We start from the raw sequence: 17,251 nt of genomic DNA on the forward strand, positions 1-17,251 counted from the left end.
CCAATAAATAAAAAGCCAATATAATGGGCTCCAGTAGAATTTCAGACATTATCTTTATGGGTGTTGAAAGAGTAAGATAATATTTACAAACAAAACGTCACAGGAGTTTTGGGAAAGCTGCAGCCTCATTGAATCCTTACAGAGAAGAAGCCTGGACTCACCAGTGACTTTTCCTTTCATAAACCACAAAGAGGGGTATGCCAAATAGTAAAACTTTCTCAGAATTGTAAGGCATGGCCCTATTTAAGTTGTCCCTCACCCAGCTCCCAGAAGAATCAAGATGCTATGAAGAGCACTCTTCAGTAAACAGATATTGTATGTTTCTGAAATGCAGGCTGCTGAATTATAAGTTCCATACAACAAGGAGAAGGGACAGCACCTATGGACTGGTGCAGACAAGTACATTCACTGGTATGTCCAACTTCTCTCACAAACATCAGATCTTCTGGTAATAAAGGAACTAGTTAATATTTCTGGTCTCTCACTGCAAAAAGGCTTGGTAATGAAGAATACCAACCTGGTGTTAAAAGACCAGTCAAAGCAAGTTCAGCAACACTGTGTGAAAATCCAAAAATATTCTGTCTTCGAGCAAAGAAGCAATAATGGAAACAAGTCAATGAAGAGAAACTAGCAACACAACCATTCAGTAAAGAGACAACCAAGGAACTAAGAGATCTGTAGTAGAAGCAGGAGGTTATAGAGATGGTAGAACTTTGTTAAAAAGCATGAAATGTGGATGCAGGTCAGCCCAGTATTATCTGAATGTAGTTGTACACAGGCCAGAAGGAAAACCTCTTGACAATGACAAACTGGCCTGGGGAAGAAGTGAGGATTTGGGCAGAACGAGAAGCTCCACTGTTAAAAGTCAGTAAGAGATGTAGGAAACATCAGGGGTGAAAAACGGAACACCCACATCCAGATGTCTCCTAATTCTGTTAGCCAACTTCTCTTTGCAGGAGCAAACTACACACACTATGTCACAGCAATAGTGTGAGACACAGTGCTTGCACAGCTTTGAGTTTTAAAATAGAAAGAAGGGGGTGTTAGTATAACTTTCAAGCAACTGATCAATGATAGTATGCAGATTTTTCCAAGTCTGGAAGCACATGACCTGTTGCCATGCACTTTGAGATGTAAGGATGAATACCTCTTTGCACTCCCACCATGTATCAGGCTAGTGGCCAGCATCCAAGCAGCTGTTTTGCTGGTGGCCCCCAAGCTCTGGAATCTGTTACCAATGAACTGTTAAAATCTCTCTCTTCAGGCAAGCCTTTTATTATTAAGATGTTACTTTAATAATAGCTGTCCATTTTTAAATCTGTCACTGTTACAACACTGTATCGTTATTACTGTCATTTTATCAATAACATTTATTTTTCTGGAAGGGTAACCTGCTTTCACAACTATTGTTGAAAATGAATATACAAATCAGATAAATAGTCGCAAGTCTTGGATCAGCATTAGTTAAAGTGAAAGGCATTTCACCAAACAAAGGCAATGAAAGAAGACTTTATGACAAACTAAAGTTAGACAACTAGTGGTCAAAGTTGCTTCCTTTGTCAGGGTCAGAATCCTCAAGATAACTTTGCTGTCTATGCAAGTTCCCAGCCAAAGAAGTTGGTAATCAGTTTTGATAATGTTCCTTTTGGGCTCCTAAGATGTCTCAAGTCAAACCCATATGGCATTCTAGCCGCTACCTAGACAGATTGTTCTTTTCTTACTTTTCTCTCACTGCAGGAAGATTGTACTGCAGAAGAAAAGGCAACAGCTGCCTCAGGAAAAACACTCCCAGGGAATTATTTCATTTAAGAGACAGGGAAGGTTCATTTGATCCAACATATGAGAGGATCACTCTGCCCAGTGAATTTTAGACTAGTTGAATAAACATGGGGGTTTAATGGGACTAGGCAATGGCCCAATTGTCTGAGCATTAAGAAAATGTAAGCAAAATTTCTTTGTGAAATGTACACTGAATTTTTGCATTAGTCCCTTTCCTTATGGCTCCAACCTCAAGCACTTGGAAGTGCAGTCTTTAAAGCAGAAAGCTGTGGGAGGTACCAGGTAATCAAAGTCTAAGAGCAGTTTGAGTTTAAAGGAACCAGGCTTATTTGCCACAGAGTTGAAAACAGACCCTATCTAGCTAAGTAAAGATCAATGAAGCTAACTTGCTTAGCTATGTCAATATTTTGCTACGAGGAAGTCTGAAGGGCACAAGGAAGACTCTCTGAAGCAGTAACTATGAGGTTAGATCTGGACTGAGAAAAAGAACAAAGCTTTATTAAACTGCTCTACTATTCCTTTACTATTCCTCTACTTTGTTGCAATTAAAAATAACAAAGGTATGGGGAGAATCCTGCAAGGCTTTTTGGCACCAGGATGACAACCTCCTGGCCACTGCCCTATTTGATACAATTGACAAATTGAGTTAAGATCCCATATTCAGAGTTATTAACCTTATAAGTAGGTTGCTACTGTAGAACATTGAAGAAGCTAATTCTCTAAGAACCAAATGTCTGGCAGAAGAAAAATATAAAGTGACTGCATTTCCCTTATCATCAAAATTAACATTTGAGGGTTAGAATAATTTGGGGGAAATATATCTCTATTCCAGATTGGTGAAAGTTGAGGTGCCAATGTAACATGTAATATGAATGAGACATCCTGCATAGAATGTCCAAGGCCACATCTACTTGGGCTGGCGCAGATGTAAAATCAGAATATGAGCAGGCCACAGATACGATGTGCTTCCTATCCCCTTATCTACTCTGGAGCCAACTCCCTCTTTCTTCCTTAACCACAGTTAAAGTGTTTTGGTGACATAAACAGTAACTACAGTTTCCACTTAATAAGGATTTCAAACCCTGTTTGCAACAGCTCTTTTTGAATCCCACCCTCTATGATACATCATCAGAAGAAGAACTATACACTAATTCAGGTTGGCACTGAGGGACATATTGGAAATTTTGCCATTTTTTAAAAAACAAAAATAAATAAATCAGGTCCTAAAGACACAGAAGATGCATGAAGCTCGGGGTCTGAGCATCCACAAATACTTTAAAAAAAATTCTCGCACAGCATTTTGTCATTTAGATCTGAAATATGATTAGTTGCTTCTTCTATTATAATAAACACTGCTACAAAGCTCTCATGGGGGAAGACTGTTGACTCCCATAACCAGAAATACATTTCTGTGCATCTTTGAAAGCTGATCCCACATAACCTGGCATGTGGTTGGCCATTCCACACACTGGAAATATAGACTAAATGTATAAGATGCTCTACTCTTAATTCCACAGAGAATGTCCACTAGTGCAACAGAATGCAAGCAAAGGATAGAATAAAGTGCTTTGGAGTGAAAAGCTTTGTATAGCTCTAGAGCTCTTTATGCCTTAGGGCCATGATTTATTGGAGGTAAACCCCAGGCAAGAGGTACAATACACATTACTTAATAAAGGAGAATATTACGCAGGCATGGTCTAAGTGTGTTCCAGGCACAATCCAACAAGCTTCAAAGAACCCATAAATGCTTACGTGTTCTCTGAATTTGCACAAACAAGTGCCTCATTTGGCAATCATATGAAGTTGGTAGTGCAGCTCTCTACAAGGAAATGATGTTGTTCAGCAACAATATGGGTGGTAAAACAAGAAAAGTCTCATACTTTCAACATAACCAAATCACATAAGATAGAGTCAAATGCACACTAATAAAATCCAGGCTCACATTTCTTTAAAAACCAGTGCTGACAAACTACCTCCCAATCTCCGCAGCAGCTACAGAAAACTTTTTTTTTACCTTCGACTTGGATTCAGTTTTGGGGGTTCCATCTGCCTTATTGTTCATTTTGGGAGCTGGTGTTAGTTTAACATCCCCGAGTCCCATCATCTCAGGACTTGCAGCCATCCCTAGAGAGTCAAACACCAACATGAAAATGTTTTTCAGCTTGCCATTCAAAAACACAAAGAACTTGGGCAGAAAGACTGGGTACAGCATCTTACCTGCAGAATTGTTGGCCATATTCCCACCCATTGGATATGGTGGGCCCTGGGGATTGAGCATGCCAGCCATGCTATTTATTCCTTGGCCATAGGGAGGCCCAGTTCCCATCATTCCTCCTTGGTTAATATGGGGGTAACCAGATGGCCTAAAAACAACACAACTATATTAGAAATAGTCAACTGTGTACATTACCAATGAGCACTTGGCTAATAATGTGATTTTTCCTGATTAAATTCCCTACACAAACAGGTAGACTAAAGAGATTATCTTTCTCCATAGTGGGCATTCCTTAGTGTATCTCTGACTTGCTGTGTGGGTGAAAAAGTGAGACTCAGATCTGGGCTATTGAGGCAAGTTCAGCTCTTCTAAGGTTTTGAGGTTTGAGTTCCTTTAGCATCAAGATACAGGTGGCAACCATTTTGTGTTGGGGTTCCATTCCTGGCCCCCATGTGCATTAGTGGAATGCATTAAAGTGCACCCCACCCCATTCCATCCTCATTTTGCCTTCTTCCAGGTTGAAAAGTACCCACCCATTGGCGACCACGTCTCAACTGGACACGCCTAAAATTGGCACAGCCCTCTTCCCCAAACTTCTCAATACTGTGTAAATTGCTCACTGAATATACATGTTCCAGATGCAACTGAAGCAGAGGCCTTCCCAATACAAGACAAAAGAAACCCACCCCACTTATTTTATTGTCTCTTCCAGGTAACGTTGGACAGCAGAAAAATGAATTCCATTATAATCCAACAGAAGACACTACCCACCCCATCTGCCTTCCCTAACCGCCACTGGTTGTCAGTTTGTTTCAAGACCCAAATTAAGGTCTGATGTTGGTACCATATTGGCCCGAATATAAGCCACACTTTCCCCAAAAAAATTCTGACCGTGAAAAGTTGAAGTGTGGCTTATATTCGCAACCTTACAAAAATGATCCAGTGTGCAGCTAGAAGCACAGCAAAGTGGTGCCCACTCTGCACGCAGTCCCAAGGCTAGGAAGGGAGAGAGCAGGGAAGGGGAAAGGCCGCCGGCAACGCAGCGTGGCTCCCCCACCCCCGCCCAGAATGCAGCCAGGAGCATGAGGCAAACAGTGCCAGGAGCATGGCAAAGCAGTGCCCGCCCCACGCATAGTCCCCTGTCCTCTCCCCCAAGGCCGGGAAGGGAGAAAGCAAGGAAGGAAGTGGCTTTAGGAGGGTACTGTCTTTTTATCTCTCCCCCCCCCCCTTGACTTGTGGCTTATATTTGGGCCAATATGGTATTTAACCATGACTTAGGCCCCAAATGCATCCCTCCCACAAACCCTCTCTGGTGTTAAGATCAGCAGGAGGGGGGGCCCTTGGTAGTTCTGTGCCCTCAGAAGCCTGGAGGATGGTATGCCGTGAGAGAGGCTCATCTGTGGCACCCCCTAAATTGTGGAATTTCCTCCCCACAAAGATGTGTCTGGCATCTTCATTATGCAGTTTCTGCTGTAAGATGAAGATATACCTCTTTACTCTGGCCTGCGACACTTGATATTATATATACAGATACAGATGTTTAGTTCCACCCTATTCTTGTGACTGTACTTTGCTTTGGAGTGTTTTGGTAATAATTCAGTGCCAGTATCTGAGACTGCCTTTGCCTTTTCTGTATTGCAAATAGGGTGACTAACAGTATTTTACTCTGGATTTAGGGAAGACTATTCTGACTTATTTAAAGAGGTATTGTTTTAAAGAGCTGAAATTCTAGGAAATTCTGTTTCAGAGGTAAGGGGTCCCCCATGGCTTACCTATTCTGGATTGAGTTGACGGCAGCAGCATGCATAGCAGCAGCAGCAGCAGCTTCTTGTGCTTTCCTGCCACCTGGTGGGGGACACATCCCAGTCCCTACTTGGGGAGGCATGTTTGCCATGTTGGGTCCATAGGGCCTATTCCCCATGGCAGCATGGCTCAATCCTCTCCCTGGAGGAAGCCCAGGATAGGGTGGTACACCAGTTTGACCATGGATCTGACTCCCTGCTCCCATTGGGTTCATGGTTCCTCCCATTCCTGGGCTTGGGTAATTTGCATTGGGCATAGCATTGTAGTTTGGCTGCCTGGGATATCCACCTACAGAGAAAAGGGGAGCATGATCAGTAAGACTAAAGAATATCCTGGCAATTCTTGCATTTGCATCTTGAGCCTGCATATTACAAGGCAAGCTAAAAGATGGGAGAATGTTGGCTTCACAAAATAGTGTCCTAATGTTAATCTATTCCACATCAGTACCTTCTTTCTTTCTTTCTTTCTTTCTTTCTTTCTTTCTTTCTCTCTCTCTCTCTCTCTCTCTCTCTCTCTCTCTCTCACTCTCTCTCTCTCTCTCACACACACACACACACACACTCTCTCTCTCTCTCTCATCACAGCTACATTGCAATATCAACCACAAAGCAGTACACACATTATGTGGAATCTTTCCATGCATCATCCCACCAGAGATCTCATGACTAAGTTAAGCAGCTAATCCTTGTCAAAGGCTGGACTAATCAATAATGATCCAAATATTAAGATGACTAGTTAAGTTACCAAAACTAACTGTATTGGCCAAGTAAAGTATGGGACACTGATGAAAAAATTAAGGGCTATGAAGTGGAGACAAAGTCACACTTAACCCCCCTCCATTTCCCAAAATTTCTAAATGAATACTGTAGCACACATTATTAAAATCTTCTGTTAAGTGTTTTGTGTTGATACTTAGTTTATGCCTAGACACTCCCAAGTTCAGATTCAGCAATGGTGGCAGAACACACCCTTTACTTTAATCCAATAAACAACATCCATGATAAAAACTGTAAGCACACACTTCGTAGGTCAAGAGACAAGACTGCTCAAGCTTTCTACCCATGTATCTCATTGTCTTAAGCAGGTGTTCTTTATCCAACCACAGAAACAACACATGTTCACTGCTCATGCATTTTATTTGAAACACAAGTGTAATACTCTCACCTTGAGGCCCGTATTGACCCCCCTGAGGTCCATAACTGCCCATGGAATTTTGTTGGTAAGGTCCCATCCCAGCATGCATCTGTCCTCCAGAAGACTGACGTGGAGATAAGGCTGACCCAGGCTGAGGGGAATTATACTGGGGCATCTGTGGAGTCCTCTGTATGTAACCTAATTAATAATGATTTCAAGGGATATTGTTATAAAAGCAGGCTATGCAGATGGAAACACATTTTAAAAAATAATTAGTTCTGGAAATCCTAAATTCTTCATAAATGACATGCCTGGTAAAGTTTTCACATTAATAGTTGAAAACCTCAATGACAAATTCTCACATGGTAATTCCCTAGTCTTATGATAACTGTGGCACAGCACACTCTTATTTTGTAGCTGTCACTTTGAGGAGTTATTTATGATGACTGCTAAGTTATCTGAACCCACTGAGAATAGTGAGAATGGGGTGGCAAAAATAAAAGAAACATGGTACCCTATTTCAATGAATAAATAGAACAAGCAACAGTCAGCTGTACCACATGCTAATGACAAATTTGCATTGTTCCCACTGATTGCTATAGTTAAGAGGTTACATTTGAGTTTACTGTTGGGCACCTTTGCACCTATTTTGGACTCCCAACTCCCATCAACCCCTGACTGTATGACCAATGATTATGATGATGGGAGTTTGGAAATCGCCAACATCTGGAAGGCATCCGGTTGGGAAAGGCTGTTGTAAGCAATAACCTGAGGTGGAATGGCAAAAGGAAAACAAGTATGTGTGTGTGTCTGTATCTAGCATAATTTGGAGAATGATGCAAACTGCACGATGGCAAAACTAATTTTGTCACAAAAGCATTGTGTATGTTTCTAGTTCACATTCCACATTAACGACTGTCCCAATTCCCTACTCTAATTCGTAAATCACCAGTTACACCTTTCATGGAAGATTATCCTGTAAAAGCTAGGCATGCGCATCAGGACTGATCCGTGAACCACTGAGATGTTTGCTATATACAAGAAGCCAGGCAAAACAGCGCAACTGTCATTGCACACATGCACACACCTCTATCGGGAGTTATGGTTGACTGATTCATGGAGGGATGCAAGATGCTGTCTGATTGGCCACTAGGTGGTCGAGGTGGCATCTGGTTACCTGCACAACAAAGAAAAAATTGATGGTGAAGAACCGCATTTCACCCTACTCCCCACTAAAGCAGCTCAAAAAAAGACAAACCTGAAAGTGGTACAAAAAGTGGCAGGGCCAGAGGGGAAAGTAGGTGGAGCTACAGATGTGGCTCTTACCTCTGTAGAGTTACCCCCAAAGTACAGATTTCTATACCCACCACATACTTCATCTAGTTAAGCAAGCAGTATTATCATAGGTGAAGAACTCATTTCAGCCAGGCAAAAGCATTCAAGGAAGCCCCAAAGAAGGCCCAGTGCAGAATGTGGCCTTGGGAGAGTCCCATGTACCAGACAGAGGCTCCTAGAGGCTTTCATTCAGCCAGGCCTGAGGTTCCCCACCCCACTTATAAAGAAAGAGATTTCTGGCTCATAGCTTGCTTTATCCCTTAAAGATGAAAGCACGTAATAAAATGTATTTTATTTATCCATAAAGAATTTTTATTCTCATTCAGAAACAGTGAACCAAACAGGAGAGATAATGAAGTAGACCAAAGTCACCCAGGACATGGGTTCTGAACTCATGTCTCTACCCCCTATTTATTTGTAATGTATTGCTAACATTGATATTCCACCTTTCCTCTACATTGTTCTATACCACCACCACCCTGACTTCTGTTCTTCCTCACAATAACCCTGTGAGGTGGGTTAGGCTGCAAAATAATGAGGTCACTGGCCCAAGGTCACCCAGTGAGCTACATGGCTGAATATGGATTTGAACCTGGAGTTCCTCACTCCCAGTCAGACACTCTAACCACCTTCCTAAAATAAGCAGTTTGTTAAAACTAAGAAGGCTGTGCCTGTAAAAAAGAAAGTTTTACCTGGTACTGCAGCAGGAGACAGTGGGCCAGAGCGTGACTGAGCAACACTAGCAGGAGATCCAACTGGTGAAGGGGAAGGTCCTCTGATGCCTGGCAAGTGAGGAGAGGTATGCGGAGAGAAAGGAGACTGAGCAGGGTTACTCTGCTCTCCTTGACTGCTAGAAATCCCTGATGTGCTTACGCCAGGACTCAGTGCTCCTTCTGTACCCATGGGCAGATCGTCTATTGAACCAGAGAGATCCTATAGAGACACACAAAGGAAAGCATGTCACAAGTAGAAGAGAGAAAATGCTACTATACCAGTGTTTCCCAACCTTTTTTGGGCAACGGCACACCTGTTTAATGAAAAAAATCTCGCGGCACACCACCATTGCAGCCCCGTGACGTCAGCGCGCAGCGTCACGCCGGGAGGGACGCACGAAAGTGAAAGTTTTTTCCCTCCCCCTTGCCGGGGAACCTCCAAGCTTTGGGGGTGGGAGGAGGCAGCAGAGCGAGGGACTGAGGGACGGCGGCAACTGAGGCGGCGGCTGTTGTGGTGGTGGCGGCGATAGCAGGCGGAGGAGGGGGCGGCGGCGGGGCTTGAGGAGCCGTCGCCGGGAGTTGCTGCTGCTGTTGTTGCTGCTGCTGCCCGGACATGCCGGTCTCCTCCTCCTCCGCTGTCTCGCGCTCCTCCCTTTTGCACGCGCTGCCCCGCCGCTCGGCACCACCACCGCGGAGCCGCCCCCGGCTCGACGCGGATCCTCGCCGCCGCCGCCACCTCTCACCGCCCGACTCGCCCGCCTCCCACGGCACACCAGCCAGCGTCTCACGGCACAGTAGTGTGCCGCGGAACACCGGTTGGGAAACACTGTACTATACATATATCTACTACAGAATTTATGGGATTTTTCCTTTAGACGAAGACTTAGGTTGCTATCAATAAGGAAGGCTGCAACATAGTTCCAGGTAGAAATAAATCCTTTAGATGAGCAATTCCTACAGTTGCAACAGTGACTTATGTGCTACCAAGTGGAACTGGAAATTGTCTGACTGTAACCAGGAGTGATGTAATTTTGAAAATCTTGGACTACCCTCAAAGGGTGCAAGAGGAGATGCTATAGTCCATCATGCCCAAAATCTCAATGAAACAAACCTAGTGGCATCCTAAAAATAAAGGCAGTATTTCCCGATTCCCAGTTTTGACTAGCCTTTTGTCAATCTAGTGTTCTCCAGATTTTTTGGACTACAACTCCCAACAGCCCCAGCAAGCACAGATGCAGTCCAAGACATCTGGAGTTGTAGTAAAAAAAATACCCCAAGTCCAAAAGATCTGAAGGCCACCAACTTGAGACTGAAAGATCTCATCTTTCATAAATCTGTCAACTTACAGCCATTATACTGCTTTTTACAGAATTACTTACCAACAAGTATGTCTTATGAGCAATAGTATGTCCTGTTAATGTTCAATTTTTACAACTTATTTCTATCAAATCTTCCAACAGAAGCCCCCTAGATTGTTGTCCTAAGTTCCCTACTTGTACTTTGCTTCATCACACCATACTATGTGCAAGGTAATGATAATGTCTCCAGTCTCTTCATCCTGCACAAATGATTCCATAAAGCAAGGCATGCCAATTCAGTTTTGTTTTCAGTTCTATATGAATGTCTCTTCTGTGATGGGTTGACCAGAATGACACAAAACATTTGCGTGATCCACTGGTAGACAGAACCATTTCATTATATTATCTTGCTTCTCAGGATTCGTGCAGTTTGGCAGCAAGGACTTCATGATGCACTTGAACCACCCATTTTTAATCAATGCACCACAATGAGAATACATAAGCAGGAGAGGGAATGATATGTCTGGCTGCCTTGTTGAAGCACTCTGGTTGAAGGAAAGAGTTACACAGAGCTTTTATTCATTATTTGTTAAAAAGAGCCAACTGAACTCATTATGTGAGAAATGGAGGTTAGGTTTGTAGACAACCTATGGAGCTTGTATGCTATGGGTAGACATGAAGTGCAGAGTACTCTCCTGATCACTGCTACCCCAAGGTAATGCTTTATTTCTTGAGAAAGCTGAAGGACTAGTACAGAGAGAAGGAGGTGGGAGCAGGGCTTAGAAGGAGAACTGGGCTGTCCAAGTGTCCATGCTGAACTCTCAGAAGACATTTAAGCAGCCTAACTGATGGCTTCTTGCCTATCTCTACTACAGAAACACACACTCTGAAAGTATGAAAGAAAGCAATTCAGTGTTGCCTAATTCCAAAACATACAAGCAGCTTCCATCACAAATTACGCAGAGTAAAATAATACTGAATTAGCTAACAAAATCCTATGCAATCTCCAGTATCTACATTACAGATCTTTGCAAATACAGTACAACAAGGCTCTGACTATTAGTTAAAAGGAGGAGAAATAAGTGGTGGCCCTACAAGATACCTAAATTTCACTTAATTGGGGGTCATGCTTGGAGGCTGACTGATCAAACAACTAATGAGTCTAGCAGGCATGTGATGGGAGAAGCACATCAGAACGAAGCAATACACTGCTCTTCATTGCAATCCATTAAGACAGTTTGGGTGCCACAACAGAATATTTGTTACAGCCATTTGCGTGCAGATCACTTCCTGCAAGACTATGAATGTTATGTTTCTCCAAGGAAAGTACTTGTAATGAAAGATGGGATTGTTCATAAAATTCCTATAAACAGACCTTTTATGAGATCCTATGATCTCTCTACTGATGAGCACATGTATGATGGAAAACAATGCTCTCAGTCTAAACTGAGAAAGCTAAACTTGAAAGCAATATTCAGTCTAGCTTTAGACTCTTAAATGCTCAACATTGGTCCGAAATTATTAAACTGAAGTCAATTTTATAGTATTTCTTAATGGTAAAGGCCTTGTGGCAATTTCATAGTACACAAGGAATTCTACAGTATTTCTTTTGGCCTGCTAATTAAACAGTTAGTTGTTATTCCAATCCAAAGCCCCTGTGGTTGTGCTCCATTTTAAAAGGGCATCAAGGTCTGTCTGAACTGGTGATCTGATTCCAGGGCAGAATTCAGTCTTGTGTCACCACCCAGCTTTGGCTAAAGGAGAGGACAGCAGGGAGACAAATAACAATAATGATAAAAGAACTCCATCGCACTGCAAACTGTGGTAGAGTCAGAGTAGAACCACACAGCTCAGTGCATCTTTCATATGAAAGGCCCACTGAGCTGAATGGGAAGTTGCATACGTGAGATCCCAAGTATCACCTAGCTGAATCTGACTGTATCTGCCTTCTCCAACCTGGTACTTTTCTTATGTTTTGCACTACAACTCTAACTAGTCACAGTCAAGAAGGCAATGGTCAGGGATAACGGAAGTTATAGTCCAGCTACAGTCTTATTTCCAGCTCTGGATGGTTTGTCAGCTACAGCCCCTTTTGGACAGATTGACTTTGGACACTCTACATTGGGCTGCCCTTGAAAATAACTTCTTCATCCCTGTTCTAAAACAGTGACATTGGTCATCAGTTCATTTCTGTGCCCAATTCAATGTGCTCATGCTAATGCGTAAGGCCTTAAACAACCTAGACCCCAAATATGTGTGAGACTGCCTCCTTCCCTACAGATCTTATCAGGTCAGGAGAGTGGGCTCTGGGACCTTCTGGATTAGGACAGATAATAAATTTGATTATGATGATGATAACAATCATCACTTCACTCTCACACACGTTCGCAGGAATTCTTAAACAACAGTGCCACAAAACCAAGGCAGGGTTTCATACACAAGCTTAACTGAATCAAACACATTAGCTATAAACTCAGAATATATACTTTTGACCTAGGAAGAATAAACAGAAACTCACCAATACAATTTAAAATCTCTGAGACCTGAACACACACACACACACACACACACACACACACACACAGTATGTTACTTTAAACTCCACTTGCAACATTTAATACTGATTTCTTTTTTGAAGGAGGTTCTACTCATTTACATGCTCATATAGTGATGACCACAAAGGCCTAACTGTGTATGAAAGACCTGTGTGGAAAAATTAATGGTTTTTTATTTTACACACTTACAAGACCATAGAAGTTATTAAATAGTTACTAGTAGATATTTGGAGACATGAAATTTATGTCTGCCTGAAATTTTACTTTTGGGGGTTATGGGGAGATTTTTTAAAATAAAAATTCAGCTCATCCAAGTAGGGAAATTGTTTTACTGGTTCATTTTGAGCAGTGTTCGAAATTAGCCAGGAATGTTTTATGACTGACGTGGATCCAACTGTGACCACCATGTGGAGATCTCAGGATGCCAGGTTAAGAGACTGGGGAAAGGAAAATGTCACTTAGAGAAGGATTTGAAATATTTTCCTTGAAGCTTGAATTTATTTTGTTTTGGATGGTTTTAGTTGATGTTTTAATGTGTTGTAAACTGCTTTGATATTTGTTCTGCAAAATATAAAGCGGTATAGAAATGATGTTGATGATGATTTCAATTGCAAAACACACAAACAAAAAAGCCCCCGGCGCCTAGATATTCCATTGTGGCGACTGTAACCTAGGTTTAAGGTGCCATTTGGAGATTAGTTTATACAGTATATCAAAGCTTCTAACACTGATTTTGAGATATGACACAGTACTGCTTTCCCAAATGTTGGTGGACACCTATCACTCCCAGTCAACATGGCAAACAGTAAGTAATGATGATAACTGTAGTCCACAACATCTGGAGGGCCCCATACTGCTATACAGTGAAAAATATCCCAAAGCTTAAGCTATGTGATTCTTAGGGCCAAGTGCTCAAGGGCTGCTTCAGTCATGCTATGGTGAACTGTATTGCACAGATCAGAATATATAGGGTGAGTCTTTTAAAAGAGGCCCTGTGGAACATGTGTACTCTGTATCCACAGGGCCTCTTTTGAAGGACTCACCCTGTATAAGCAGTAATAATCCCTCCCAACCTTTTAAGATCTATAGATGGCTATTTTTTGGTTACATCTGGAGTTGACACTCTTGATTCCCAGAAATATTTTGAGATGCACTAGATAAAAAGTATAACAAGTTCTAATACAATAAAATAAAAGGCCCTCCTCTCCCCACAAAACATCTGAAATATGATCTTCAAGGGAGATTTGCAAAGCTTCCTTCTCCTCAACCACCAATTCCTGGTCTGACAAGAACAATAAAAAGACATGGGTGACAATACCAGGAAATCCCATTTGGATTGCATTCATTTAAGAAAGGTCTGAATAGCAAAACAGAAAGGGAGCCAAGGACATTTTCATTCATCTTAAACAGAAAGCCTATTCACATATTGCCCTGCACTTCCAAACACATGAGTGATGAACTACTTGTATACATCAGCACCTTAACATTCAGGTTGACTGAGACAATTTAAGGGAAACCATCCTGTTTTATAGGAAGGGACTTCTCTGGTGGAGTTACAGCCATAAGCTCAAACCATGTGAGCATCATTTCACACAAGCAGTTATCTGGGTAGATGTGGTGATCATGCCACATGGGTAACATGTGAAATCAGCCCTACGGGAAATTAATCTATGGACAAAGATGAACTTTCATTGACACTTGGCATCACCAATGCCTCCTCCAGTCGGGCTTTCTATTGAAATCTTGGGAGAGCAGTGATGTTACAAACTATGGAAATAAGAATATATACAAATGTTGCTTCCTAAGGTTTTTCTTTTAAAATTGCGGGGAATGAACACTGTTTGTGTATGTGTCTGCTGATTAAATAGTTTCCATTTTATGAAGTTTGTGGTCACTTTTAGATTATTAACATCTAGAATGACTTTTCAATTGGGGCCACAAGAGTGTCATAAAAACTTATGGAACCTGTAAATGATAATTGCCATAAAAGTTCAGAAAGAAAAGAAAAGAAAAGGAGGGGAGGGACAATGTATTGCAGGTCATCAGAAGTAGTAAAAGATTTAAATTCAAATATATGTTTCCAGGGAAGTAAACTGGTGGAGCAGTTTAAAGGTCCTTTTGCAGAGCAACTCTGAACAATGCTAAACAAAGCACTCTTCCCTCCTTTTCTCAACACAGCCAATAAAGCAAGGGAAAACAGGAGGTGCAAATCAACAGCAGTAACTCTGCCAGCATGAAGGAAATGTCTTGGTCTGGAGAATTTCCTCACGTGTTTCCAATGTGTTTTTTATGCATTTTATTGCTCATCTGCCATGCAGATCAAAAATGTTGGAGGGATTCCAAGTATTTCACACAGAATCTCACACTCCAGGCTGGCTGCAACCCCAAAGCCTCTGTTTCTTCACTTGAAATACTGCCCAGTGTTATTTTGGGATGTGACCTGATAGCGGAAGCCCACAGGGACTCCGAAACTATAACTGTTCCAGCTGCGATTGGTTGCCCAATTCAACCTTATGCCAGCAGGAGTTTGTTCGTGCTGCTGGTGAATAGGGAATCAGCCGCTAACACCACCTTTTCATACCAAAACAAAACTATGGCTGAAATCAAACAGCCCTCAAAAGGGAGGGGTAAGTAAGGCTGCCTCAAAGATGAAAATGGAATTCCTAGTACAGCCAAACACAAAAGAGCTAGATAGTTTTGACTCAGAATATACCTGCAGTACTTATTATTCTGAATTAAAAGGTGTCAGATTTTGTTAAGAATATTAGACTAATAATATTCTTAGTATCTGGGCTGATTTTTGGCCCCAAGCTGCTTTAACAGTAGAGTTACTACTCTAACAGCACATATTCCAGTACTATTTTCCCATCTCTGGGCATTACAAAAAGACTCTCAAGGTTCCCAGCACTCTCAATAAGGGATGAATGTGTGCATGCTGTGCCACAACTAATAGGGTCCATTGCAACAGTATCAAATTCATATTTTTTTTAAAGTCCAGTTTAAAATGTTAAATACAAAATACTGGGAAATATGTTCATCTTCCCAACTTCTTTATTTTGCACAAACAACATATTTGTTGATTGCTATTTGGGAGTGAGCATCTAAATATGCCTGCTTGCAGCTGCAACCTACTAGCATCTCAGGTCTGTAGACATTACCTATGGGAGAGAGTAGGGTTCAATTTAACTTTACAAATACAACAGGATTCCAAGGAGTAATAAGGTTGTACAGAATTTGGGTTTAATGACCACAAAACATTTCATCCTTGTAAGAATGGATTAGTGCTCACAGTTCCTCCTATTATGGCATAGATGTCACTGTACTTTTAACTGCATGCTCCAAAAAGTCTTTCTTATGAGGTTTTGCAACATGGTGGTAAAGGCTTTGGTAATGACTGGCTAATTTGCTCTATTGTCACACAGGTGGAAAAGGGACAAGGGTCCCCATCTACCATTGGCTAAGCTACTGATAATTATAAAAGAGGAACACAAAGACTTTCACAAAAGGAGGGGGGAACCACAGGCCTAGGAATATAGGAGAAAGGAGCCTGAAATGAAGGTTTGGATTTGGAAGAGGGAAAGAGAAGGCTGAAGAAATCTGATAGAAAGAAAACTGAGGTAAAATTATATAATGAAACCACCAAACAGGACCTACAAAGTATTCACATGTCAGAAAAAAATTAGCTACAAGTGTTCCCAAACGGTATAGGATGGTATAGAATAGGTGCTCAGTGGTGCAGAATTAATGACATACGACCCTGACATTTGCACCTATTCAAAACTGTTCCCTCACCTTTTAAGTTATATGGTTCATGCAAGGCAGGTGTTTTTAAGCAGGTTTCTACATTTTCCATCTCCACAGCAAGCTAGCCATCACCCTTTGGAGAGCACAATGAGTGATGAATGATGAGATTTCCTCCAAACCTTGATGCTGCAAAGGTGGACTGAGATCACCCAGGCAGTTGTGCAGTGATTTCCCCTCAGATCCAAACACAGGAGGACAGGCTGGGGGTTGGTTGGCAACTGTGTCAAATACCTTGGGCACACAGAGCCAATATGGCAAGCATATCTCTCTCATTCCTACTCTGAAGCATAAGAGAAGTGGAAGAGAGCCTGCTTGGCTGCTGTTTGGCAGAGGCACTCTGGAATTGTTCACTGAACAGCAGATAAGACAGCACACTCTATGGCTCTTTCCTGAAGGAAAGGGTAGTGGGAGGGTTCTCTTGACAGCTGCTTGGAAGTGAATGGAGCACCACTGCCAAGCATTCACCAAGCTGGCAGGAAAGGGGGAGGGTGATCCCAATTTCTGGCTTGACTACCAAGGCCAGCCATAACATGCAAACCTTTGACTGTATGAAAATGTTTGGAAAAGTTTTGTATCAAAACTTGGTCACACACTTTTTCTAATGATTCTAGCTCT

General features: G+C 42.0%; 1 protein-coding gene across 3 annotated transcripts in view; it reads right to left on the reverse strand.

Annotated features, from left to right (window-relative positions):
- The window catches only part of ARID1A (AT-rich interaction domain 1A), a 131,345-nt gene that overhangs the window by 17,429 nt on the left and 96,665 nt on the right, over window positions 1–17,251 (reverse strand). For all 3 annotated transcript variants that reach the window (XM_082231462.1, XM_082231461.1, XM_082231460.1), the window contains 6 exons: window positions 8,959–9,199; window positions 8,019–8,108; window positions 6,962–7,129; window positions 5,767–6,085; window positions 3,997–4,142; window positions 3,794–3,903 (listed from right to left, as the gene is read on the reverse strand). In XM_082231462.1, the coding sequence (XP_082087588.1) occupies window positions 3,794–3,903; window positions 3,997–4,142; window positions 5,767–6,085; window positions 6,962–7,129; window positions 8,019–8,108; window positions 8,959–9,199 (1,074 nt within the window). The remainder of the gene's footprint in view (window positions 1–3,793; window positions 3,904–3,996; window positions 4,143–5,766; window positions 6,086–6,961; window positions 7,130–8,018; window positions 8,109–8,958; window positions 9,200–17,251) is intronic.

This window comes from Podarcis vaucheri, assembly GCF_965113315.1.
Source record: "Podarcis vaucheri genome assembly, chromosome: 7".
Lineage (NCBI taxonomy): Eukaryota > Metazoa > Chordata > Lepidosauria > Squamata > Lacertidae > Podarcis > Podarcis vaucheri.